The sequence below is a fragment of the Trichosurus vulpecula genome, chromosome 1 (genome assembly GCF_011100635.1).
Source record: "Trichosurus vulpecula isolate mTriVul1 chromosome 1, mTriVul1.pri, whole genome shotgun sequence".
In the NCBI taxonomy this organism is placed as follows: Eukaryota; Metazoa; Chordata; class Mammalia; order Diprotodontia; family Phalangeridae; genus Trichosurus; species Trichosurus vulpecula.
The window spans coordinates 114,276,484-114,303,844 of NC_050573.1; the positions used below are offsets into that span (position 1 = coordinate 114,276,484).

Sequence of the window (27,361 nt, forward strand, 5' to 3'; positions counted from 1 at the left end):
ATCAGTATTTCCATCTAGGGGAGAAAGTAAAATGAGAAAACACAGTATTGATGGCCTCAAGGGCTGTCCCTGCAAGAGCAGTGAATACTTCTGGGCAGAGGTGTCAGGCATGCTTTCCAGCATTCCAGAGAATGCGCCAGATTAAAATGTAATTGGGAGATAATTAACAAAATAAGCAAAAAATACGACAGAACATGGTGGTGTTCATTTGCTTCTAGGTCTTTGAAACCCCATTTGAGGTTTTCTTGGCAAAGATACTGGAGTAGTTTGCCTTCTCCTTCCCCGGCTCATTTTTAGAGATGAGGAAACTGAGGCAAAGTTAAGTGACTTGCCCAGGGTCACACTGCTAGTAAGTGTCTGAGGCCAGGTTTGAACTCATGAAGATGAGTCCTCTTGAATCCAGGCCTGGCACTCTATCCATTGTGCCACCTAGCTGCCCACAATAGAACATGGATCATGTGAATATGTGGTTTTCAAAGTCACTGTGTGGCAGTAGGGATTCTTATGTATGGTTTAGTGACCTCATTTCTATTTGAGTTTGATACCACTTCTCTATGTAGTGGGGAAAAAAATCACAGGCACAATATAGAAGAGGCTGTGCTTTCCACTTATAATTGAATTGCTTTACAAAGCTAGGAGGGAGGAAGGGAGATGGAGCATCATCCGTTGGGAATATGTCTTTCCCTAAAGTCTGGACTGAATCTTCTTTGTTAGTCTCTCTGGTAGGGTAGGTGCCATGTTGTCTGTGTAACCCCAGATATTGGGGAAAGTACCACCTATATCATTAAGAATTCTTAGTGTGGGTAGCTTTGGTCCTCTCTGCCCTCCATAGTAAGAATGCTGCTCCTTGCACAGGTGCCTACAAGGAATTGTTTTAGATTCTTCAGGTAACTATGAGGAACCTTTAGACCATTCTGATCATTTTTAGGAAAGCATTGCTTAGAAAAAGGTAGGAATCCAAGAATTTGTAGCCATGGCAGAACGAAAGGGAGGGAAGGAGGAATATTCTTGGACTTCTTGGTTGAATCCAAGGCTCGAGGCACATGGGGAACATGGTGCCAATTGTGACAACTGACCTCCACACGTTCGTGCGTGCAGCAGATGGCATACCTAGTTTACTCCCTGGTACAGTCTCGCCAACATGGCAGCTTGAAGCATGCTGAGATAGCTTCTGTGATGCAATGCTGAGGTAGGCAGTCCTCCAGCAAGACTGTCAAGGTGAAACGAGAGCTTGGGTTTCAGGTGCTTAGGGATTTTTAAGAGCAGTAGCCTGAGCTGTGGGTTTGAAAGTCTAGTAGTAAGCATGACAGTAATAATGTCATTGCCCACAAATTTTAGAATACTTTAGGGTTTGCAAAAAATAAATTAAAAAAAGTGAATTTCCCAGTATAGAGTCATTCACTCAACAGGCATTCATTAAGTACCTGCTGTACTTAACAAAGACAAAAAAGAATTACACCTGCTTTTAAGAAGTTTACAGTCAACTGAAGGAATATAGCATATATATTGATAAATAAATACAGGTATTTACAAAGTTCAGGTAGGAGAGTACTAACCACTGGGAGAGGGGATCAGGGAAGGTCTCTTGTAGATGTTATATGAGCTGAATTTTGAGTCAGTGTATCAACAAGCATTTATTGGACACCTACTATATGCCAGGCACTGTTAGGCTGTTCTTAAAAAATGTTTATATTCTGCTTGGAATAGACTATAGGGAAAGAAATTAGGGATTCCGAGGAGTAGAGGTGAAAAGGGAATTCATATGGAGGAATTTTGCCCAAATTCCATATGAAATTCATGGAGGACGGCCCCAAGCATGAGTATATGTAGAATGGCAAATAGGCCAGTTTATGTACAGTAAGCCTAAAACATTAGCTAGTGCCAAATTGAGAAGGGCTTTAAATGCCAAAGGACTTTATATGTTTAATCCTAGGGGAGGTCCTGACAGTTTTTGAACATGGGAGTGACAGTTCTTCAAATTCAGTTGGACACATTTTTGGTGCTTACTGCATGCACAGTACTGTGGTTCTCTGGACTCAAGGTCAGACTTGATTCTGGACCTTATGAAGCTTATCAACCATTCCAGGTGTATTCCATGAAATGCCTGAGCATTTTGTTATTTATTGAACCTCTAACTCAGGGGTTCTTAACCTGGAGTTCATCCCCCATCGCCACCCTCTGGGTCTGTGGATAGATTTGAGGTGGTCCTTGAACTTGAGTGGGGGAAAAATTGCATCTTTATTTCAATATTATCAGGTTCCCTTGTAATCCTAGATATTGTATTTCCTGCATTTATAAGCCTTATTCTGAGAAGGGCTTGATAGACTTGCCTGGACTGCTACATGACATAAAAACTAACAGTAAAGGGCTGCTTTTCTTTTCCGGTGTTGTCCTTTGTCCCTGCAGAAGGGGGTGGTAAGAATGTGTTGGCCTTTGGCTTTGAGAGATAAAAATAAATGAATGTAGAGAGAAACATGGCAGGGGGGTGGAGGGTGTCTTTAAATGTGATTTCCTGAAGGGAAATCTCATGCTTTTGTATCCTGTCAGACAGACAATAGAGGGCAGAAAGGAATAGAGAAGAGGCTAGCCAGCTACGGTTGGCTGCTTGGAGTTTACTGAGGGCCCTGGTCTTGTATGGCTGTGTGTTTTAGCCAGTGATCATTGGTACATGGTCAAAATCCATGTAGTTAGCAGGCCTTTTTATTTCTTGCCTATGTTCTTCTGGGGTGGTGAATTTCTACTGGGGGGTGAGAAATGGAAACCAGTTTCCTTTTTTTTGTTGTGTTTATCTCAGTATTCATTAACTAGCAGCTTCTCCAGGAGAAATATTATTAGTCTGAGAAAAGTGAACGATTGTATCACGGAGAGCACATCTTGCATGGATTGTGCCATTCTTTACAAACATATAAAAGTGGTGAATCAGATTTGACAAGCAGAAATGTAGGGTTGAGTGGGCTAAGCTTGAGAGATGTTACCTGCCTACTCTGAAGATAATCGCCAGTGTTAAACACCATCTTGTTAAGGAGTAGTTATGACTTTGTGTGACAACGTAGCCCAAGTTTCAGGTTTGTGGACGAACCTTGGGTGTCCTAAATGAAAACCAGTTTACAGCTGGAAAGGAAGGCTTGAATTCAAATCCTTTGCCTCCGACACTTAACTAACACCCTGAGCAAGTGACTTAACTACTCTCAGCTCCTTTCCTTATCTGTAAAAGGGGGATAACAATAGACCCTATCTCACACGGGTATTTTTGAGCATCAGATGAGTTAACATATGTGAAAACCCTCAAAGTATGCATGGTAGCGGCCATTACTGTTATTATCTCCTTTGGGACTTGCTGAGTTGATTGGAACCTCTGACTTTTGTGTCATCTTCTCTAGCTCCACAACTATTTTACTTTGTGTCATTTCAGTAAAGAGATCAGAGATTGAATAAACGGTTCAAAGATGCCCAGCTTTCTGAGCATTGAGGTCAGAGTGGAAACTCCTGAACTTTGGGAGATGCTATTATTATGACTGACAGCCTCAAACTGAGCCACCTTCTGTCGGTTCCTGGCAGGTACCCAAGTGAAAATCAGGAAGGGCTTGACTGGTTTGGGGCTGCCTTTTTTTTTTTTTGGCCTTCCTCCCCAGAGCCTGTCGTCTTCTGTGTGTATGGGGGAAGGGGAACTGAACCACTTAGCTGCCTGCTTCTTAGCTAGGGCTTCATAAATGCTTGTTGAATTGATTTGGGCTGAATTTTGGATTGTGAGGCGAGGTGTTTTTGTTTTTAAGATAAATTAAGGATGGAAGACTTAGGTTGTATTGGCTTTTGGGGAGAGTTGGTCTATGCTTCTAAATTAACTCTCCTTTAATGGCAAACAGAATATTTTCTTCATTTCTAGAGCAGAACCAGGTGGCTATTACCAGCTCTTTGCTTGGAAGCCAGGGGTATAGTCACAGCTACTTACTTAACAGCAACTCTGCAGAAGCCACGATGACGCATAGTTGATTGAGGCCAATTTTTGGTGAAGGTTGCGTCTGACTTCCAGGGTTCCACAGTTGCAAGTTTAGTGAAGCATCCTTAAGGGGATGGCCACATGTTGCTGCCCTAAGCGAATAGGCCCGACCTTTCCGATCTGGCACGTGCTGGGATTTTCAGAATGCATTTTCCTGTCCAGTGGTTCTGTCTGACTCTTAATTAGCCTTCCAACAACATTAGTCTGTAAATGGGAAGCTGAAGTGCTCAGTGACTTTGTTGTAGCTGGATGCTCCGGATAAAGCTTCCCTCCCACACCCACCCCCCTTTTTGCTTCCTCTCGTCCCTCCTCCTTCTGTGACAGTGCAGCCTTTTCAATTCACCCTCGCCACCTGCCCTCAAGATGGACCAACTGACTGTATATGCCCATTAGCTGCCTGCTGTGGGGCGGGATGGGAGCTGCCTGCAAATGAGGATGTTTAGAACAACAGAACAATGCCACTTGATGGCTTACTACTGTCCACATCCAATAACAGAGTCATTGTGGCATGTTGCAATCGGGTGGATTCAGTCTGCCCAAAGCCTTTTTCTTCTCTTCTGGATAATTGGTGCCATGGCATCACTTCCTTTCTCTGTTGCGCCCCCTCCCTCATCCCCAGGCTTTTGTTTTCCACCCACTCTGTATTCCCTCCCCAACTTCTAATGCGCCGTTTCCTCAGTGCGTATTAATATGTAAAGTACATTTCTCCAGCGCCCATCACCATGGTACCCCTGCCATTCACAATCAGCATTAATCACTTTAATTTGTGCCTGGCTCAGTGTCTCGTTGTTGGGGGAGCTGATCTAAGATCAGAAACAAAATTTTGTTCTCTCTGGTCCTGAAGACCCCGAGAGGGCTGAGAGGGTAAACCTCTCAGGTGTACAACATTAAAAGGAACAAATGTGTGGCCTCATGAGTATTTTTTGATGAGGTAAGTTTCATCCGGCCTTGCCAGGCTGCAGTGAGCATGTCGCATTCATTTGTTTTCATTAAACATTGTAATATCTAAATTGATGTTGACATTATCTGGTTTTCTCTTACATTCTCTCTACCTACCTTTCTTTGGTGGACTCTTCAAGACCCGACTTGAGTCCAGTGAATGAGGTCCCTGAGGGTGGGGTCTAGATCTTACGTTCTCTGGTATTTTGCCAGTACCATCGGTACAGACAGAGCAGGTGCGGATATCTTTGTAGAATGAATCGTGCCATTCACAACATCGTAATTTAGAACCATAAAAAACCTCACAGGTCATCTTTTCCATCCCCCATGTTTTACGAATAAGGAAACTGAGATCCAGAGATGTTAAGTAGATTATCTTAAGGCACGTAAAGGGTAGTAGCAAAGCCAGTACTTGAACCCAGGTGCTGCTCTGCCAAATCTCTTGCTCTTTGAAGTTTTCAGAGCTTTTGCCCATCTTCTGGCCCATATCCCAAAGACGTTGGTCATCTTAGTCAAGTAGAATTTGATAATTCAGGTATGTAAATGTTGATAATGAAAACCGTTCTGCACTCTGTCTGCCTCAGCCATCCACTAAAGTGCCTCAACCATTCTTGTAGCCAGAGTTTTTCATGTTGACTAATTTAAGTCTTTGAATTTAAGGACAATTTCTTTTATAGCTTTGTAGAGATTTTTTTTTCCTAACTAGAGTTGGGAAAAGATGAACATTTTTCAGTGATAATCATTATAAGTTTTCCTCAGCCCTTGATAATCTACATGTATCCATGCATAGATGGATAGATGCCTGCCAAGGGCCTCTGCTTACCCTTTGTACACTCTAAGTGAGGCTGCTGCTGGTTTGTGATTTCATCAGTGGCTGTTTTCTCTAATCCCTAGGATTCCCAACATTCAGCACAGTTCTTGGAATATAGTAGGCGCTTAATGAATGTCAACCTATTGATTTCCTGTTTCATAGAGACCCAAAGCGGTGATAGACGGTGCTTGCTTGGAAACCACTTATGTGGCTCTCCATCTAATCTTCTAAAGCTATTTCTGGTCCTCTCCTTGGGTGTGATGGAAAGGCAGTGGCAACCTGTGCTTTATCTTGGAAGTTTAGTGAATTTAGATTATAAAATCTGGAAGAGTTTCTTTCCCACACTTCAGCCCCACCCCTTTCTTATTTAGAGATGACAAGACTAAGGAATTCGTTGTTGTTCAGTCATGTCTGCCTCTTCGTGACCCGGTCTGGGGTTTTCTTGACAAATACGGGAGTGGTTTTCCATTTCTTTCTGCACTGAGTTTGAACTCAGGTCTTACTAACTTCAGGGTCAGCACTGTCTACTGCACCACCTAGCTGCCAGACTAAGGAATAGAAAGGTTCAGTTAACTTGCTTGAACTATGACTAGCTGTAAAATGTAGAGGCAGAATGTTGGGTAGTGTTTCAATGTAGGGGCAGAAGTCCTGGGTGCAAATTCAGGCCTTAGCATTTATTATCAAAGTAACCTTGGCCTTGTCATTGAACCCCTGAAATTGTTAGTTTCTTTGTCAGTATATTGGAGAACTTTCCAGTAGTGTGTGTTCATTACCTATTTCATTGGGAAGTTATTGTAAGGACCGAATGAGATAAATTATGAAACATGCTTTGTAAACTCTGAATGCACAAATCTTAACCAGTCCTTGAGTAGAACCTGCCATGGCCACACAGGTTATCTGATATTCCCACCTGTGCTTTCCTCCCCACCCTTAGAATTAAAAATGCCAAGGACACAAATGATGGGAATCAGAGATAGCGTGGGGGTGATGGAACGAGCACAGGACTTGGAACCAGGAGAGACCTGGGTTTGAATCCCACCTCCCATTTACCCTCATCTACCCCACAGAATCTGCTTCACAGGGTCATGATGTAAGTGGTTGTTACAAGAGAATGAATAAAGTCTGGTCCTGGAATCAGGAAAACTCCTCTTCCAGTTCAGATCTGGCCTCAGACACTGGCAGCTGTGTGACCCATCTGTACCAGATCCAGCTGTCAGGACTCCCCTTCTATCTTTGAGTGATTCAGGACTCCTTGTGGGAGATCGAGGCCAGGGAGAGAACTGTAATATTTAACAGGGGCTCCCTCATCTGGGTGAAATATTAGCAACCATGATGATTATTACTTTAATAATTATTAATAATAATGGCTAGCATTTATAGCATAAGGTTTGCAAAGCATTTTATATATGTCATCTCATTTGATCTTCATAACAACCCAATGAGTTAGATGTTAATATTATAACCATTTTACAGATGTTGAAACTAAGGCACAGGCAAGGTGCATTGGTTTCCCTCTTTTAATTATTTCCTATTTGTCCTGCATATTCTATATATTGGTTCGCATGTTGTCTACCCCGTTAGGCTGTAAACCCCTTGAGGGCAAGAGACTGGATTTTTTTTTTTTGCCTTATTGCGACCCCAGCGCTTAGCGCAGTGCCTGACACGTAGTAGGCACTTCATAAATGTTTATTGATTGATCTTCCCAGAGCCACACATTAAGTGTCACAAGCAGGTTTTGAATTCTAGTCCAGCGCATGACCTAGGGGTGTGTTTCTTGGTTACCACCTTGGGAATCAGAAGACAGCGTACAGTACATAGAGCGCTGGGCGAGGTATTCTATTGGCTCTTATGATTGGCATATATACAGCCCAAGTGTGGGGAGGCTGTTCAGGCCATTGTCAATTGTAGCTATCACAGCTGCCTTGATTCTGGTGTTTGGCGAATAGCTTGAGGTGTGAAGACTTTCCTGGTTGATTTTCAGATAGCTGGTAGTAGTTTCATTTCTGGCCAGGTTGTTTCCATGGAAATTATATTAGAGCTTAGAGGTGGGGGCTGAGGTGAGAAAGTCTGGGTGTTGGCTGGGGGAAGGAATGTCACATGGATCATAGAGTTAAAGGTGGGAGGGACCTTAGAGGCTCCCTAGGTCAATAACCTTATTTTATAAATAAGGAAACTGAAGCCTGCCCATTTCTGTTTCTTTAGAACCCGTGTAATCTGGCCATATGATTTCCCTTTCTTAGACCAGATGGCCTTGACATGCTCCATCATGTTCACCAATTCCTTTTGAACTTAGGTCTGTGCCATGGAGGGATGGTGGCATTTGTGCCTTCCTTCTCCAAATGGATGATTTCTTGTGGATCAGTAAATACCAAACACTTGCGGGAAAGTGTCTTCCCTACATTATGTTCCTCCCCCAGTACCAAACACAGCGCACTGCACACAGTAGGCATGACTAGTGATGTTACCAGGGTATGCTTTGGTTACAAACTCTGCCATGCAGCAGATTAGTGAAGACACAAGTCAGGCCCTTCAATTGACCAATCAGGGAGTTGCAGAAGAGACTTGGCATTTTCCATATATAGAAAGGGATGATGTCAGGATATCTTCTTAAAGGTTAGTCTTGTAAACATGTATGGAGTATACTGTTCCGGACATAAAGCTGGAAAGAAATATGGGGAGAGGTTATTTATACATACCCTAATCTATGTCTAAACTATTTCAGAAAGATGACTTATCATTCAGTGTTGCCTATAAGGACTAAGCAGTTGTCACTTAACTAAGCGCCTACTATGTGCCAGGCACTGTACTAAGCAGTAGGGATTCTAAGACAGTCTCCTCCCTATCCCATTGCTTGCTCGGTTTGCTCTTTTATCTTGAGCCTTTAGAGAAATTAATATCAAGGTTAGTAATATACATGCCTTTATTTTCTTTGGTCGATGTCCCACTTTTAATTCTTACCATGAGCATACATTCGTACTTTTGGCTTGGAGAATGGGGTAATCAATTCACATTAGGCCAACAATAAATGTTTGTTAAATTAAGTCTTTTAGTCTAGTGCTAGCCAGTAACAGTTGATGAAAAATGACAGAGTCCACAAAGTGCTTCCAGTCCTGGAGTGGGATTGGACACACACACACACACACACACACACACAAAATAGATGTACTATAAATTAGAACTTGTTTAAGTGCATGGGAGAGGTGGGTGGCCAGAGAGAGCTAAGAGGGTGGCATTACTTTTTTCAGAGAATTAACTAAGGAAGTGATGACATGTGAATTAGGCCACAGAAGGGAAAACAAAACGAGTTGGTGGATCATAGATTGTGAATGTAGTTCGATACTGTGACACAGGGCAAGCAAACATAGATTAGCCCTTTGTAGATTGGTGTCATTTTCCCCTTTATTCTTTTGCCCAGTTATTTAAACCAGATTCTATGATTATAATTCTATAAATCAAGTCTCTAAGTTTTTTAATAATATAAGTTTTTTACCATATATTTTCCTTTTTATTTTAAGAACATGGGCTTTGTATAAAGTTTTAGTGCAGTTTTCAGCTTTGGCAACTTTTGGGCTATCTTGTGTATGTGAGAGAGAAACACCTGCAGAATTTGAGCTTTGTTAGAAGGGGCTGTAAATCAATAGATACCACTTACCATTGTAGTTAAGGCATTTTACAGATGAGAAAACTGAGATTCAAAGAGGTCGGGAGCCTGCGTAAGCAGGCTTCCCCCTTGGTTGAGTGAGTGGGCAGAGCCAGGACCAAACCCAGGACCCTCCTGACCTCAAGTCTGGTGTTCTTTGCGCCTTGCCTTTCTGCTTCTAACTGGACTAGAAATTAATAGCCTAGTTAACTCTGCATTACTTCTTCATTTGCAGGGGAGTGAGAATGTTTCTGTTTAGGGTTTTGAACTCTATAGAATGGAGTCATATTAAATACAGGGTAAGGAAGAATGTGAATATCCGTGTTTCTACTTACCTAAAATAGCTTGAATGGAGCCTGCAGGAGAATGATGATATCTAGCATTTGTGTACTATCTTCCTGTTTGCAAAGTGTTTTCCATAAGTTCTCTCATTCGACCCTCATAGCAACTCTGTGAGGTAGGTGTTATTATAATACCCATCTTAGAGATATGGAAGCTGAGGCACAGAGTGATTTTAACCTTGTGACAGGAAAGGGAAAGGGCAGGGAACAGAGAGGAGAAAGTTTTCTATGCTTATTATAAATAATTCAGGATTTTATGATTAACGTGTAAATCATTCTCTCTAGTGAGGGTTGTAAAACTGTCAAGAGTTCCCTGCATGCGTGTCTGCCTCCCGTGACCTTTAGCCAAAAAGTCAGTTGACCTTTAGCCAAATGAGGGGCCAGAGCCAAATAGAAATAAAATTTTTCCCACGGGCAAAGAAGATTCTTCACGCTTGTTCATAGTGGGTTACCCCGCTTAAGGGCTGTGTTGGTCGGTGGTTACCAAGCAAACACTGCCATCTGCTGGCCTTTTGAAGCTGGCGAAAATCCTATCACTGTGATTTGAAAGCAGGGGACAGGTGCTCCATCCTCTGCCCCTCTGAGATGGCCTGAGTGCTGCAGCCAAATGTAGGATGCTCTCAAGAGTCCTGGCTGGCAGTCTTACTGTTGGTTCATCTGGTACATTCTCCCAGTAGAATGTCTGCAAGTTCCTTGAGGGCCAGGATCTTTTTGCCTTTTTATCTGTAGCACCTGGCTTAGTGCTTTGAACATTTCTTTTTGGAGCGTACTTTTTTTTAAGAGTGTATCTCTAGCTTGTATTCATTGGTGTAGGAAACTCCCAATGAGGTGAATTCCCACCCCCACCCCCCATGGAAACAAATAAGCCACTTGATTTACAATTTTTTGTCTTCAAAAGTTGACTGGGACATTGAGACCTTAAGTGCCAGTCTGTGCCAGAGATGGGCCTCGACCCCAGCCAGCTCTTCTTGACTGTAGTTAGAGGTAACAGGCAGAGGCCAGCACCCTATCCACAGCTCTGCACTCAATAAACACTTGTTGAATGGATGAAAATATCTGAATGGACATGAATCCAAATTAGAACTACTGCTTAGGTCCCTGTATCATTTTACCCTGTTTTCTTATGAGGGTCTAGGGCTCTTTGAGAGGAAAATTAGAAATGTGGTCAAACCCAGAATCTGAGAGTGAAAAGAGACCTCAGCAGCCATTTCGTCTAATCCCTACAAGATTGGAATTCCCCCTATAATATAGTAGACAAGTGGTCATCTGTCTAGCCTCTGCTTGAAAATCTTAAAGGAAGGGGACCCCACCACCTCTTAAGGCAGTACATTTCACTTTTAGATAGAATAGATTTTAGAAATTTTTCCCCAACATTGAGTCTGCATGAGTTGTCTTAAAACTTCTACCCATTACTCTTGGTTCTGGCCCCGAGAGCCAGAACCTCCTCCACAGAGTAGCCCTTAAAGCTTTTGGTGACACCTATCATGTATACCCTTTGTCTGTTCTTCTCCAAGTTCAATAAATATACCTATTTCCTTCAGTTGATCATCACGTTACGTGGACCCAAGGCCATGAACCATCCTGGTTGTCTTTCCCATGACATTGTCTAGTTCATCACAGTTCTTAAACTGGTGCGCCCAGAATTGAGTATATTGCTCCAGATGTGTCCTAGCAAGGGCCCAGTACAGTGGGACTATCATTTCCCTATTCCTGGAAGCTGGGCCTTTTTTCATGCAGTCCAAGATTGCATTAGCTTTTTTTGGCTGCCATATCACACTGCTGACTCATGGGGCTTGCAATAAACTAAAACCCCCAGATCTTGTTCAGAACAGCTGCTGTCCTCCCCAGTCGTGCTAATTGTGAAATTTTTTTTGGTAACTATGCAAGAGGTTTTTTTCTTAACATTTTATTGATGTGTTTTGCTTCTGCATTATAAACATTTACAGATCACCCCTACTTCATGAGAGGTCTCTTGTTAAAAAAGAAAACAATAAATAAAATTAAGAATACGTTGACCTCATCCAAAAGTACCTGCAACATTCTACATCTGTAGCAGTAGCACCACCACCCCCTCAGTTTTCTTTTTAATTAGCAGAAATCTGTTTTCTCTCCATAGTACCTCCTAGCTCATAGGGAGTAAAAAGAAAAACATTCCTTATAACAAACATATACATGATCAAGCAAAATAAATATTCTCTCTGTCTCTCTGTCTTTCTCTTTCTCCCTCCCTCTTTCCTTCCTCTCCTCTCTCCCTCTTCCTGTCCTCTCCCTCCCTTAGTTTTCTGGGGTATCAGGTCCTTATTAGTCATTTTTGTTTTGATTTTCATTGCAAAGGTCATTCTTTTGTGATAGAATGACAGAAGTATAATAAAAATTGAGCAGGGTGGCTTTTTCTCATTTATCCTTAGCTTCTCTTACCTGCTTCAGGTAATTGTGGGTTTTTGTGAAGATCATGAGAGAGAGAGAGAGAACTCACATATTTGTAATACATGCATTTTATGTGTATGTACTAAAAGCCTATTAGATATTCTGGATAAAAGGGAAAGGATTTTTTTCCTAAATACTTAAAGACCTGTGATTTTATTCGTGTGTATGTTCCTCCCCACAGTCCACATTGTAACCTCTCTGCATCATAATCGATGATCTTTGAGAGTTGCGGTGACTGAAAGATTCATTAGGTTTTGGTTAGGTCAGCTTTTAGACATTTGGCATAGAATGGAATCCGTCTAAGTTGCTTGGTGAGTTCCCTGTGCATCCACAATGTTTTCTTCAATCAAATCCTTTTCTTCAGTGTTTTTTTTCACCTTGGTTCTTGAGCATCCATTGTCCCTTCTGACTTGATTTCCTCCCTTTATGTGTGAACCAGGTCCTTTCCGGACTAATGTAAAACTTGCCAGAACTTATGGTAGTGGTAGTTCCAGAGCATTGGGCCACCTCTGTGTTCCCCATGAAGAATGGGCCAGGGTGGCAAGGAGAGAGGGTGGTACTTCAGTGAAGGGATGCAGGATAAAGGGGGAAATTAAAATTACAGTGATCTCAACAAAGATAAGGACTGCAGGGAAGTAGATCAGAGGACAGAGAACACTTGAAGAGGTAATTCTTGCCTGTGTCTTCAATTTATAGAGTTTTGCTTTGGAAATATATTAGGATTTAGTCAGCCCTAAATTGCTTGGTCTATTAAAATAGTGCCTTATTTGACACTTTTTTTTGTGCTGAACCCACAAGCTTCAGTGTTTCCATAACATTTATAATTTTGCCTGGCCTTCAAATGTTCAGCGTGGAGCTACCATCTGTGATTATAATCAGTTTCCTCCCCACACTCCCTCCACCCCAAACTAACAGAGAGTTGCTTATTCAAGCATTGCTTTTGAGAAAGGGAAGGAGAAGGAAGGAGAATATGACAAATCATTTAAAAAAGAGAGTGCGGGGAGAAGGTCTTGGGGTTTTTGGGGGGGGGGGCAAATCCAAATAGCCTTGTAGTAGACTTGTTTTCCTGTATCTTTTTCTGGCCAAAAACTTCTCTGGTCAAGCTGTTTTGTTTTTATTTTGTCAAGTTGTTTTTTTGTCAAGTTGTTTTTTTGTCAAATTGTGTCTGACTCTCTGTGACCCCATTTGGGGTTTTCTTGGCAGAGATACTGGGAGGGTTTGCCATTTCTGTTTCCGGCTCATTTTACAGATGAGAAACTGAGGCAAACAGGGTTAAGTGACTTGTCCAGGGTCACATAGCTAGTATGTGTCTGAGGCTGGATTTGAACTCATGAAGTTCTTTCTGGTTCAATGCTTTATCTGCTGTGCCACCTAGCTGCTGCAGGTCAAGTTATTACTCCAAGCCAAATCCATTTTTTTTCATGTGTTTTCTGACAAAATTAACCTGCCCCTTCCACTCTGCTGATGATAGTTTCCTTTCCACTTAGTTTCTATACCAAAGGACTGGATTTTAATGATTACCCCATGGACTTCTGAAACATTATTTGCTCTCCTGAATAGCTTATTGTGGGTTTTCTTTTTCCATGAGCCAGCAATGAAAAATAACTTTCCCCTTAAGTATCAGCTATTTCATTAATGTATGATATAATTCATATATTAATATGAATATCATGTATTAATGTATGATATAGGATCGAAGTTATGCAAGTTATTCAACTATTGCCGATGGTATTCTACTTTTCTCTTATTAAAGCTGAGTGAGATGTTAAATGGGGGGTGGCGATATGCATTTTTTTATTTACCTGCTATATCTTGTCTCAGCTTTGTTTATTTCATGTTTTCAGGTGGTACCAGAGAAATCGGATCTGCCCTGACCAGGATGTGTATGAGACACAGAAGCATAGAGACCAAGCTGAGACAGTTCTCCAGGTGAGTCATGACATGTTTATTCAAAATAGCAAAGGGAATTTGTTATCCAGTTATTCAGTCAGTAAGCATTTATTAAGTGCTTTCTGTGTACCAGGTGCATAGTTAAGCTATTGGAGATACAAGAAGAAAACAAGCATTTATTAAGTGTCTCCAGGCACTGTGCTAAGTATTTTACAGACATTAACTCATGTGATTCTCACAGCAACCCTGGGAGGTAGGTACTATTATTATCTTAATTTTATAGTTGAGGAAACTGAGGCAGACAGAATATAATTTCTCACCAAGGTCACGTGTCTGAAACCAGATTTGAACTCAGGTCTTACCAACTCCAGGTCAACACTCCATCCACTGCACCACATACTGCTTCTTCAAAGAAGAAATGATTAGAAAATACTAATTTCTAGATGGAGAGCGCGCACACACACACACACACACACACACACACACACACTCACACTCACACTCTTTATGTTGACCACTCCTGCTTGAAGAGAGTGCTATGCTATTTTCTCCCAGAGATATAGACAGAGTGGCCAAGTGAAAAACTATTTCCCCGATCTTTTTAGACTCTCTTGGTGACCCTGGGTAGTCATCCTCACCCTGGATCACTTTGCAAAGCCTGAAACTGCCTGAGCCAGCAACTCTTGATTCCCCAACAAACTGCTGATAGAGGAGAATTTGCATGTAACAGGGAGTCGGCAGTTTTAGGGTATGGGAGGGACAGATCCCACCCTATTCCTCAGTGCTACTAAACATTTGTCAAGCTCTTAGTTTGTGCAGAGCACTGAACTCAGCGCTGGAGGAGATGCAAGGTTAAGAGGTTATACTCTCCTCTTTGGGTGGGGGTTAGGGAGAAAGGTAAGACACACTCACATAGGATATAGTGATCCAAGGACCAGCCTAGTTAAGTTTGAACAGACTAACCACCAGCTTGGTCAAAGAATGATGAATTTTGAGGGGCCACATGAACGCTTTTTGAGACTAGGTCTTTCTGATTCACCCACGGTAGACGTTCGGTGGTGATTTATGGGCACAGTCCGTGCTCCATTTTGGAGCCAGTTAGCCCCTGGTTAGGCAGTGTGGGCCCCTTATGCTCTCTGGGGCACCCAAGAAAGGTGATAGACTTAGTGTGGACACTCTGTCTGCTTACTCCTTTGCAGCTCAGACCTTCTAAACTCCAGTGATACACCAGTCTTTGCCTCCACAGCAGCGGAGATTACAGATGCCAAATCAGCTCTTAAATACCATCTACTGAATCACAGAGGGCTTAAGGTCCAAACCATTACAGACCCTTCAAATATTGAAGGTTTGATCATCAGGGCTCTGAAGTCTTGCACAGCTTTACATCATGTTTTTACCAGTTTGATAGGTTATCAACGTTTAGTCTCCATATTTTGATAAGTTTCAGAGTAGTTGATTTCCTTCCTAATCCTGTGTATTTCATTTTATATATTTGAAAACCTTATTCTGAGAAGGGACATATAGGCTTCACCATACCACCAAAGGGTCCATGACCTAATACTGCTGGTCTGAAGCTAAAATAAGGTCAACTTATTGGGGCAGGGAGAAGAGGAAGGAGAAGGCCATGCCCACTAGACTTAAGGAAGTACCAAGGGTTGCTCTGCCTCTTAGATTCCCTAGTTTGCCCCCAGAAAGAATGAGTGGGTTTAGCACAGCCATTCCGAAGAGATGCCATCTGAACTCCCCTTACCTTTTAGCTGAGAGTGTATGACCTGGTGAGAGTTGAGGCTAAGGACTCTAAAACTCTTCAAGTAAGCTAATTTGGTTGTTGACTTTTAAGTAACCTCTTAATTAGGTATTTAATAGACTGCATTTTTAAAAGTAGGGTGCCCTAAAATTAGATTTTAGCCCTGCTCTCTGAGAACTAGGCTTTAAGGCCACCAAACTTTTATTGTCACTGGGAATTCCTCCTGTCGTTAACTGTCTCCTGGGATGGCCAGATAAATTAATATCTGATTGCCAATCATTTTTCCCCCAGGAATAAGAACTTTCTAGCTCTGTAGATTTAGTGAAGTAGAATGGAAAGAACCCCTGCTTTGGTGTCAAGAGGACCCAGGTTTGAACCACAGCTCTACCAACTCCATAGCTTGTGACCTTGGGCAAGTTATATGACCCCTGTTTACTATGTTTTCTCATCCTTAAAATGAGAGATTTGGACCAGGTGATCTCTGAAAACCCTTCCAGCTCTTGATCCCTTGAGTCTCTGACCCTGACTTTATTTTAGGGGCATTATATAGGAATACTTACTTAATAAGTTAAGTACCTAATTAGTAAGATTTTGAGAGGAAATTATCATATTTCAAGTCTGAACATTTGTTTTATGTTTGATGACTCAGATCTGTAATATATATAAGTGTACAAAGGACATTTCTAAGATCTGCAAGTTGTTCATGACTGGTGGTCCTCAAGAGAAGGGTCCTTGACTCCTTGTCAAGGAGATTGTCAAAGAAGATGCACATTTAGAGTAGAGGTTGATTTCCGTGCTTCCTGAAGTACCCTTCAACTCTTAAGATTCTATCTTTTTTTATATTCATCCACATGAATAGTTTAAAAAATAAATAAAAGATCCTTAAATTTATGGATGAGAATTTGATCCATTTAATTTAGTTGAGTGTAAAAATTTAACTTAAGAGCCTCATTTCCCTATGGACATTTTATGAAAACTTTTAAAAAGCTACTAAAAAATTTGATGACTCAAGGATAATTGAAAGAAAGAGGTGATTAGGTAAAGTGTTTGCTAGTGCTTTGGCCTTACTCGTGATGTTGAAGCCATCTAAGGAGGGTACTTTGTAATGAATTCTAAATTTCCACAAGATAGGAAAGGGCTAAATAGGACCTCCATTTGGAGGATGGAGAAATTTGAATTACATGACTTAACATGATGCGACTTGTGGTGCTGAGAAAAGAATCTAGGTGTTTTAATTTTTGTTCAGTGGACAGTGACACCTCTAAAAGCATAATTGATAGGTGACATAGTCTATTGGTGTAATCCATTACATCCAACAAGCATTTAAATACCTACTGTGTGCTAGATATTGGCAGATAGAAAGACAAGCATGAAAAGCATCCGCCGCCCTCCAGGAATTTGTATTTTCTTGAAGAAATAGTTATATGTGTTTTTATGAAGAAACATGTACACAAATAAATCAACACAAAAATAAAGTAAATACAAAACAATTTATGAGGGTGGGGAGGTTATAGGTACACTATTAATTTAGGGGATAAGAAAAAGTTTCCTATAGGAGTTGGTGCTTCAGGAGGTTACAAGAAGAAGAAGAAGTGAGGAAGAGAGTTTCATACCTGTACAATGGTATCGAGGTGGGTGATAGAATGTTGTATCCAGCTAGGACTGTGTTGCCTCACAAGACCCCAACTGCAGAATTTTCATTGTGAGTTTTTAGACTGCATAAATAGCAAGCAGTTCAGAGCAAGGCTTGATTTATTGTTTTTTTGATTGTTGACTTGAGAAAATGATGGAGAAAGGGTGAATAATGGTAGATTAAACTTGGAAGTGTGTGTTTTGGAAAGCTGGTTATTAAACATTTATTAGCACACCACTGTGCATAGGGAATATAACAAGTAAGCCAGTTTGACTATCTAGAACACAGTATATAGGAGGGGAAGGGGATAAAGGTGAAATCAGCAAAGGAAGATGGCTTGGAACCATATTGTGAAGGGCTTTAAATGCCAGATAAGGGAGTTTGTGTTTCATTCTGGAGGCAACAGAGAGCAACTGAAGCTTTTTTTTTTGAGAAGGGGCAATCAGTAAAATACTTATTAAGCCCCTACTATGTTTTAAGCTCTGGGCATAACATGGTCAGATGTATACTTTAGAAATACGAGTCTGTGTGCTATGTGAGGAATGGATTGGAGAGGGGAGCCACATAGGGCAGAGAGAACAATTAGAAGTCTCCCGAAATAGTCCAGGCGGGAGGTGATGAGGGCTGCAGGAAGGTGGTTGCCATGTGCGTGGAGAAAAGGAGGTTGTGAGGGTAGAATTGGTGACCGGATTGGGGGGAGGAGAAGGAGAAGGAACGGTTGAGGATGTTTGATGGCACTGAAGCTGCGTATCTAGGCAAATAGGTGATGGTTCATTCAACAGAAATAGAAAATGTGGGATGAGGCGTGAGTTTTGAGAGAGACATTGCGTGTGGTAGAAACTACAGAAAATAGAACGCTGCTGTTCAACTCGAATTCATTCGGGTATTGATTATCTGGTTTGTGGATAATCCAGGGCTTTGAATTCTTTCTCTCCCTCCCTCAAGTTTCCACTTTTACCCACATCCACGCTTATTGGAACCAACGCTAAATGATGAGCAAGGAAAAGGACCCGAAATTCAAACTATTCCCCTTAAACAGCTTCTTAGCTGTCTGTAAGATCGTTCAGTGAGTAACGCTGATCTGAAGTCTGGCTAATTTATTTCCATGACTTTCAGTGAATCTTGTTAGGCAGTTAGGAATAGAGTGTAGGATTTGGAGTCAGGAAGACCTTGGAATTGAATCCTGCCTCAGATATGTACCGTCTTTGTGAACTTTGGACAAATCAACTCAACGGCTTTTAGCCTCAGTTTCCTCATGTGTAAAATAGGGGTAATGGTAGCACCTATATCGCTTGGTCGCTGTGAGGATCAGTATGTTTACAGTATTCCGTAGACCTTAAAGTGTCATGTAAACGTTAGTGATTTTGTATATTCAACATCCATTACCACACGTAGTTAGTCAGTAAGCATGTATTTAGCGCCTACTGTGTGCCAGGCATTGTACTGAACCTTGGAGATACTAAGAAAGGCAAAAATTCAGACGCTGTACTCCAGAAGTTTACATTTTAATGGGGGAGGTAGTATTCAAACAACTTTGTACAAGCAAACTATATACAGGATAAATTGGAGGTAATTAACAGAGGGAAGTCACTAGAATTAGATTGTGAGCTCCTTGAGGGCAGAGGCTGTCTTTTGCCTTTTTTTGTATCTCTCGTGCTTGGCAGAGTGCCTGATATATAGTAGGTGCTGCATACATATTTCTTGGTCAATTGACTAATTGAATTAAAGGGGATCAGGAAAGGCTTCCTGTGGAAAGTGGAATTTTTAGCTAGAACTTGAAGGTAGTTGGCATCTTACTATGTTTGTAGCAGCTGCAAATCTGAAAAGTTGTTAAGGTGGGGGGAAGTTTGAGGCATTTGCTAACATGAAATTTTTTATCTTTTTATGATAAAAGTGCTCTAATTGATTGCCTGATAAACCCACTTCAAGAACAGATGGAAGAATGGAAGAAAGTGGCCAACCAGCTGGATAAAGACCATGCAAAAGGTATTTTGGGGTGTTTCGTGGTTCTTTGGGCTATATCTGGGTGGCTGGCATCCATGCCTCTCTATTCATCAGAATACCAGCAAGAGTCTAGCGGTTCCCTGGTCTTGTGCTGGCTTCTCCAGAATAAGGCAAGGAACTGATCCGGCAGCAAGCTAATAATGCCAAAAGACAACCTACTAGGTAGTATTATTTTTTTTTTTTGTAAAAAGCAATTTTATTTTTTTATTTTTTATTTTTTTTTGCTTTTTGGCAGGGCAATTGGGGTTAAGTGATTGCCCAAGGTCACACAGCTAGTATATGTGTAAAGTGTCTGAGGCTGGATTTGAACTCAGATCCTCCTGACTCCAGGGCCAGTGCTCTTACTCACTTTGCCACCTAGCTGCCCCAAAAGCAAATATTTTAACCCTCTAGTAGATTGGGTGAAAATGAGCTAAATTACACTCAAATCACAACAGATGACTTATTAAGACATTTCAGGTGACTTCTGGTGCCAAGATGGCAGAGTGAGGAAGGAACCCTCTGAAGCCCTCCCAAATTCCCCTCTAAACAACTAGAAAACCACCTTGGAATTGATTGAGGAGCAGGGAAGCAGCCTACCAGCCCAGCAGGAAAGGTCTGTTTCACTGGGATGGGAGGGGAGTGAGGTCCAAGAGCAGCAGTAGCAGCCAGCCTCACAGAAGGGGGCCTGATGCAAGGCTCCAAGCCTGGAGCAATACACTAGGGAGGCCCTACCCTCCTGCAAGCCAGCAGCCCCCTAGGCAAGTGAGTAGTCTGTGAAGTGCAACAAGGTTCCACTTTAGCAACCCCACCCCTAGCACAAACCACCAGTGAGGCCTTGACCCATTGCTCACCAGTAGTGAAGCTCCACCCCAGGGCTGGCCACCATGAAGATCCTGCCCATGAAGCCTGCCAGGCCGGCCCCCCCCCCCAGCCTTGGACAGATTAGCAACAAAATTATTCCTTTGGGGCCAGCCACCAGAAAGACTCTGTTATCATAGCAACCCAGCAACAAGGCCCTGTCCCTGGAACAAGCCAGCAACTAAACCTCCTACCCAGGAGAGGCCAACAGGGAGTCCTCACCTACCAGTACAAGCCAGAAAGAGAAGCCCATCCTCCAGAGAAAGATATGATAAAACAAAATTTAAAAAGTAAAAAAAGAAAAGAGAAGAAAATGTGAAATTTCTCATTGGAAAAATAACTAACCTAGAAAATAGATCCAGGAGAGGTAATACAAGAATTATTGGACTACCTGAAAGCCATAATAAAAAAAAAAGCCTGGACAACTCTTTCAAGAAATTATCAAAGAAAACTGCCATGATATATTAGAACTAGAGGGCAAAATAGAAATTGAAAGAATTCACTGATTACCACATCAAGATCCCAAAATGAAAACTCCCAGGAACATCATAGCAAAATTCCAGAGCTCATACATCAAGGAGAAAACATTGCAAGCAACCAAAAAGAAATAATTCAAATATCCTGGAGCTACAGTCAGGGTTACCTAAGACCTGGTGGCTTCCACAGTAAAGAACTGGAGGGCTTGGAATATGATATACTGTTGGAACAATTCAGCTAGCAGCTCCTGTGGGGGGCGAAAGACCAACACGAGCCCAATAAGAACACTGCCAGCACAGATTCTTTTGATCTGCTTTACTAAGGAGAGTAACTTTAAGGGGTTAACAATCTTACTTTAATCCAACATATACATATAAACTCACTTAGTTCAGGAGGAAAAGCCAGCAACCTGATCTTCAGTGCAAGTACAAACAAATTATGAACATACACAATATTAACAGGCCAGATCACAATTCATACTTAGCAAGAAGCCATCAACATCTGGGTGGACAAGCCTACAGCTCTTAGAGCAGCTTCCCAGAGTTCCACGCCAACACTCTTCCAGGAGTGAGAGCCTCAAGCAAATAGCTCTGTTCTCTCTTTTTATACAGTCTTTGGACGTCATCAAACCGTCATCTGAGCGACCAGAACTTAGGCACATACTATTGGCTCTGGTCTTAGCAACTCCCCTTAGGGCCCTGGGGGCTTCATGCCCACATTGGCTTAGCACCTAGTAAATAGGGGTTTGAGCCTGGGGCTTTGCATCTAGTAAGGCTCAATCAAAGACACTTAATTTAATATTCTAAAACAGTAAAAAAGGTCCCACCTTAATTAATATTACCTATACCAGAAGGCAAAGGAGTTAGGATTTACAACTAAGAGTCACCTACTCAGCAAAACTGAATATAATTTTTTCAGGGGAAAAAATGGATATTTAACTAAATAGAGGACTTTCAGACATTCTAATTAAAAGACTAGGCTGAATAAGATATTTGACCTCCAAATACAAGACTCAAAGGAAACATAAAAAGGTAAAAAAGAAACAGGAAAGAGAAAACATAAGAATTTCAATAAGATTAACTATTTATATTTCTATATGGCAAGATAATATTTGTAACTTTTATCAACTTTATTACAGTAAGAACAACTAGAAGGTATATATGTAGAGAGAGGGTGTGGCTATAAGGGGATGATACCCAAAAAAACAAAATAGAGAGGGGAGAAAGAAAATTGCATTGGAAGAAGAAGGGGAGGGGGCAATTGAATGGGGTAAATTATCCCACATAAAAGAAGCATGGAAGAGTTATTATAATGGAGGGGAATATGGAGGGAGGACATGGGAGGCAAAGCTTAAGCCTTACTCTCATCCAAATTGGCTCAGAGGGGGAGTAACATACACACTCAACTGGATATAGAAATCTGTCTTACCTATAATGAAGTAAAAAAAAGGATGGGGATAATAGAGGGGGAGGGATGACTGATAAAAGAGAACATATATTGGGGAGGGTGGTGATCAGAAGTAAAACACTTGTGAGGAGGGAAAGGGTGGGAGGTAAGAGAGGGGGGATAAACAAGTGAAAAATAGCATGGAGGGAAATACACAGTGAATTATCATAGCTGTAAATGTGAATGGGATGAACTTGCCCTAAAACAGAAGTAGATAGCAGAATGAATTAAAAACAAGAATCCTACATTATATTGTTTACAAGAAACACATCTGAAGCAGAGAGACACACACAGGGTAAAGGTGAGGGGCTGGAGCAGAATCTATTAATGCTTCAGCTGAAGCAAAGAAAGCAGGGGTAGCAATCATGATCGCTAACAAAGCAAAAGCAAAAATAGATCTAATTAAAAGAGATAAAGAAGGAAATTATATTTTGCTGAAAGGTACTATGACAGTGAAGTTGTCAATATTAAACATGTATGCGTCAAATAGTATGGCATCTAAATTTTTAAGGAGAATTTGATTGAGTTACAGGAGGAAATAGATAGTAAAACTATACTAGTAGAGAACCTCAACTTTCCCTTCTCAGAACTAGATAAATCTAACCAAAAAATAAATAAGAAAGAAATTAAGGAGGTGAATAAAATTCTGAAAAAGTTAGATACAATAGATCTCTGGAGAAAATTGAATGGGAATAGAAAGGAATATACCTTTTTCTCAGTAGTATTGGCACCTACACAAAAATCGACCATGTGTTAGGACATCAAAACCTCACAACCAAGTGCAGAAAAACAGAAATATTAAATGCTTCCTGTTCAGATCATAATGCAATAAGAATTATTGAAATATTGAAAATGGACAATGGAAAGAAATTAAAAATTAATTGGAAATTCAATAATCTAATTCTAGAAAACAAGTAGGTCAGAGAACAGATCATAGAAACAATAGATAACTTCATTAAAGAAAATGACAACAATGAGACAACATACCAAAATTGATGGGATGCAGCCAAAGTGTTAATTTCTCCCTTAGGGGGAAAAATTGCATTTCTAATTGCTTACATCAATAAAATAGAAAAAAAAAGCATTTCCATTTTACAGAAGAGGAAACTAAGACTCAGATGGGTTAAGTGATTTGCCCAGGGTCACTCAGATAGTGTCAGAGGGAGGATTTGAACTTAGGTCTCCCTGACTCCAAGTCCAGCCCTCTATCCACTGTTCCAAGATTACATGTTGGTAGGAATTGTAGATGTTGTTCTCTTTTGGCATAGTCTTTTGAGAACCCAGAGTCACCAACATACCATTGAGGTATTGATTGAAGACTTTAAGGGTGATTATTATGAAAATTAATTTAATGAGCTTGGGGTGACCTTTGGTTTCCCCTACCAACCTGGAAGAAATGGGTGAAGTGAAGGACTACATGTATATCCATGAAGGATGAGCCTCACTAAATTCAAAGAAGTTCTTCAGCAGATTGGACACAAGTGATTAATTGTCCAGGCATAGCAACTCTCAGAAGACCATCTATATTAAGGAGTGAAGGGATTTTGTTAAGTCTTGATGGAAGGGGAGTACCCTTACTAATGAAATCATAAATCATTAAAGCACTGTGGTATAAACCACTCATCTTGTAATTCTCTTCCTCATTTACCATTGTCTCTGTTTGGTAAAGTTAATCTCCAGTGACTGTATTAGTTTTTATGACTTAGTCCTGAATGACCATCAAGTCCAACTTTGTTGTTTTACATATAATCAAATCCCAGAGAAGTTAAGTGACTTATCAAGGGTCATACAGTTTATTCATTGGTACTTACTCGCCATCAGATGATTACACCTTTGAATCAACAATTATTTGTTAAGCTCCTACTGTATGCCAGACACTTTGCTAGGCACTAGGGATAGCAGTACAGAGAACTCTTGAGGAACTTCCTTTCTGGCTTTTCCCCAATTGCTTATGTCTGCTTCATCCTTAAAAAACAAAAACAAAAGCAAAAAAACCCTCCCTTGATCCTGCTGCCTCTGCTAGCTATTGTCCTATCACACAAAGGTCCCTCCATCTTCTTGCTCATGCACTTCTAGACCCTCAGCAATGTAACTTCTGATTTCATCATTCAACTACTAACTTCCCTGTGCAAAGGGACCAGTCACTCTTAATGGCCGTTTCTCAGTCCTCATCCTTCTCTGTAGCCTTTTATACTCTTGACTACCTTCTCCTCTGACATAGTCTGTTCTCCTTGGGTTTTTGTGATACTGCTCTCTTCTGGTTCTCCTCCTACCAGTCCATTTTGTTTCTTCTTAGTCTCCATTAAATATCCTGAGTCTCTCTCCTTGACCCTCTTCTCTTCTGACTCTACCATTTCTCTTGGTGATCTCACGAGCTTCCATGGATTCAATGATCATCTCTCTGCAGAAGATTCCCAAATCTAAACATCTGGTCCTAGTCTCTTTCCTGAAATCTAGCCCTTTGTTGGAATAGCTAGGTGGTGCTGTGGATAGAGTTCTGGGCTTGGAGGCAGGAAGTTGACTTCATGTGTTCAAATCTGGCCTCAGACACTTGCTAGCTATGTGACCGTGGGCAAGTCACTTAACCGTGTTTACCCTAGTTTCCTCATATGTAAAATGAACTGGAGAAGGAAATAACAAACCACTCCGGTATCTTTGCCAAGAAAACCCCAAATGGAGTCACAAAGAATCAAACACAACTGAGCCACAACAGAAGTCTCTTATGACCAACTGTCTTTTGGCCATCTCAAGGTAAATGCCCCATGGGGAGCTCAAACCCAACATGTCCAAAGCAGAAATCTTTTATCTTTTCTCACAAACCTCTCTTTCCATCTTTCCTATTACTATTAAGGATACCATCAACTTCTGAGTTACCTGAACTTCATTCTTGGTGCCATCCTCAACTCCTTGCTCTTATTCACCACTCCCCCACATCTGATCTGTTGTCAATTTTTATGATTTCTGTCTTCACAACTTTCTGTTGATTATCTCCAACTTATTCTGTCTTGGATTTAATAGCTCCTCTATTTCAAAATGCTAACCTAAGGGGTTTTTTTAACAGTAGTCTGTGTATAAAGCTGTTCATTGGTTCATTATTGAACTTTTCAGCACAAAGTAAATATTTGTTCCCTTTTTTAACATTTTTCAAGTTGAAGCATACTAAAAGCTCTCTCTCTCTCTCTCTCTCTCTCTCTCTCTCTCTCTTTCTCTTTCTCTCTCAGAGTACAAGAAAGCCCGCCAAGAGATAAAAAAGAAGTCATCAGATACACTGAAACTTCAGAAGAAAGCCAAAAAAGGTAATTCTTACAATTTCTTTATTAATATTTTCACACTAAGAAAATAATGGCAATTTTATATCTGAAATGTTAAGAATATTTAATTTTCTGGTATATGTTCCATATAATGTCCCATATACTATATGTCCACATATGGGTAAACAGAATTTGGCAACTGGGCTAAAGACCTTTAGGTACAGAATTTATATTAATATAAAGCGTGATTAAAATGATACATGATTTTTTTTCTTTTTGTCTTCAAAAGCTGACAGTATCTCTGCCTATTGTGCAGGGTAATGAAACCTATAAATTTCCTAGAAGCCTTGGGATGATGCATAAAAGCCTTTATGCAAATGTTCGGTAGTAATTATAGCAGAAATCATTCTATTTTCTCCTCCATCTTTCACAGCCTATAATCTCCTAACCCTTTATTAAATCTTGTAAGATTCATAAAATGACTGCAATGGAAGCCGGATGTTGTTTCTGGGCTGGCTTGCAGTTATACACAGAGCACTTGGTTATATGAAGGCACATTACAAAGCAGCCTCAGCAAGGGCTCGCCTTTCTTTTCCATCACTCTCTGAGCATTGTTCTGCATCCATTTCACACCCAGGTCCGTGACAGATGATCAGCTCTGTGTACCATGTAACAAAGCTTCATTGGTCCCTGGTATAAAATTTGGTATAAAGTATTGAACTAACTAACTAACAAGGAGTCACCTTTTAAAATGATAGTAGAAGCTTGGGGTGAGCAGGAAAAAAAGACCTAAAATGTTTCAGTAATTCAGAAGTTTTCATGATCCATAGAATCCTATCATATTAGAGCTGGAAAGGAACCGTAGTGATCATCTAATCCAAGTATTTTTGAGGTAGAGTCTACGAATTTGTGGTTTTTTAAAAATATTTCAGTAACTGTTTTTCAATATAATTGGCTCCCTTTGTAATCTCATGTATTTTATTGAATATATTTTAAACATTCTGAGAATGGGTCTGGTCTATAAGCTTCACCAGACTGCCAAAGGGGTCCATGCCACAAACAAGGCTAAGAAACCCTATATTAGTCCGATCTCCTCTTTTTATGAAAGAGGCAGCTGAAATTGAGAGGTGAGTGACCTACCCAAGGTCACACAGCCATTATGTGGAAGACTTAGGGCTTAAGCCTGGATCTGATTAAAGGACTTTCAGGAACTTGTGGTAGAATTATCCTTGAAGCTGCCCTATGGATAGATTCCTGAGATCTTTGTTAATACTTTATGCAGAGTGACTTTTAATGAGACTTTTTTTTTAACATGTGGCTTATGAGGATTGGTTTCTTTACACTATCCTCATGCCACTTATTTCTTACTCATGATTAGACTGAGACTTCTGAGGTAAACCTTTCTAAAGACCATTACTATTTTCTTTTCAGCCAGATCTACAGATAGGAAAGAAAGTAATATAATTCCAAACAACCAGAAAACAGAGTGTGTGCAGTTGAGACACTTGATTGGAACCTTCAGTGTTCTTGTTGAGGAGTGAGCAAACATAGAGATATAGAGTTGGAAGGAATTCCAGGGGTCATCTAGTCAGAGGAGGTCCAGAGAAGCTTAAATTATAAGATTAGATAGAGAACTGGAAGGAAACTCAGGAGCCAACTCCCCCTCCCCATTTTACACAGGGGGAAATCAAGGGCCAAAGAGGTGAAGTTCTTAAGGTCACACAGCTAAGTGAGAGAAGAAAAATTGGGACTCAGATTCTCCCATTCCAGATCCATTATACTCCTCTGCGATTCAGAGACTTCTTCAGGGTCACACAGGCAATAAGTAAGAGTGCTGGGGTTCAAACCCAGGACTTCAGGCTCCAAATCGAACTCTCTTTCCACCATCAATTACCTTTGATTTTTAAAAAATCACTAA

The 27,361-nt window shown here is 40.9% G+C and overlaps 1 protein-coding gene across 7 annotated transcripts in view; it reads left to right on the plus strand.

Annotated features, from left to right (window-relative positions):
* MTSS1 (MTSS I-BAR domain containing 1) overlaps positions 1-27,361 on the plus strand; it is a 227,052-nt gene that overhangs the window by 159,410 nt on the left and 40,281 nt on the right. For all 7 annotated transcript variants that reach the window (XM_036765291.1, XM_036765265.1, XM_036765277.1 and 4 more), the window contains exons 4-6: positions 14,000-14,084; positions 19,320-19,411; positions 25,414-25,488. In XM_036765291.1, coding sequence (XP_036621186.1) covers positions 14,000-14,084; positions 19,320-19,411; positions 25,414-25,488 — 252 coding nt within the window. The remainder of the gene's footprint in view (positions 1-13,999; positions 14,085-19,319; positions 19,412-25,413; positions 25,489-27,361) is intronic.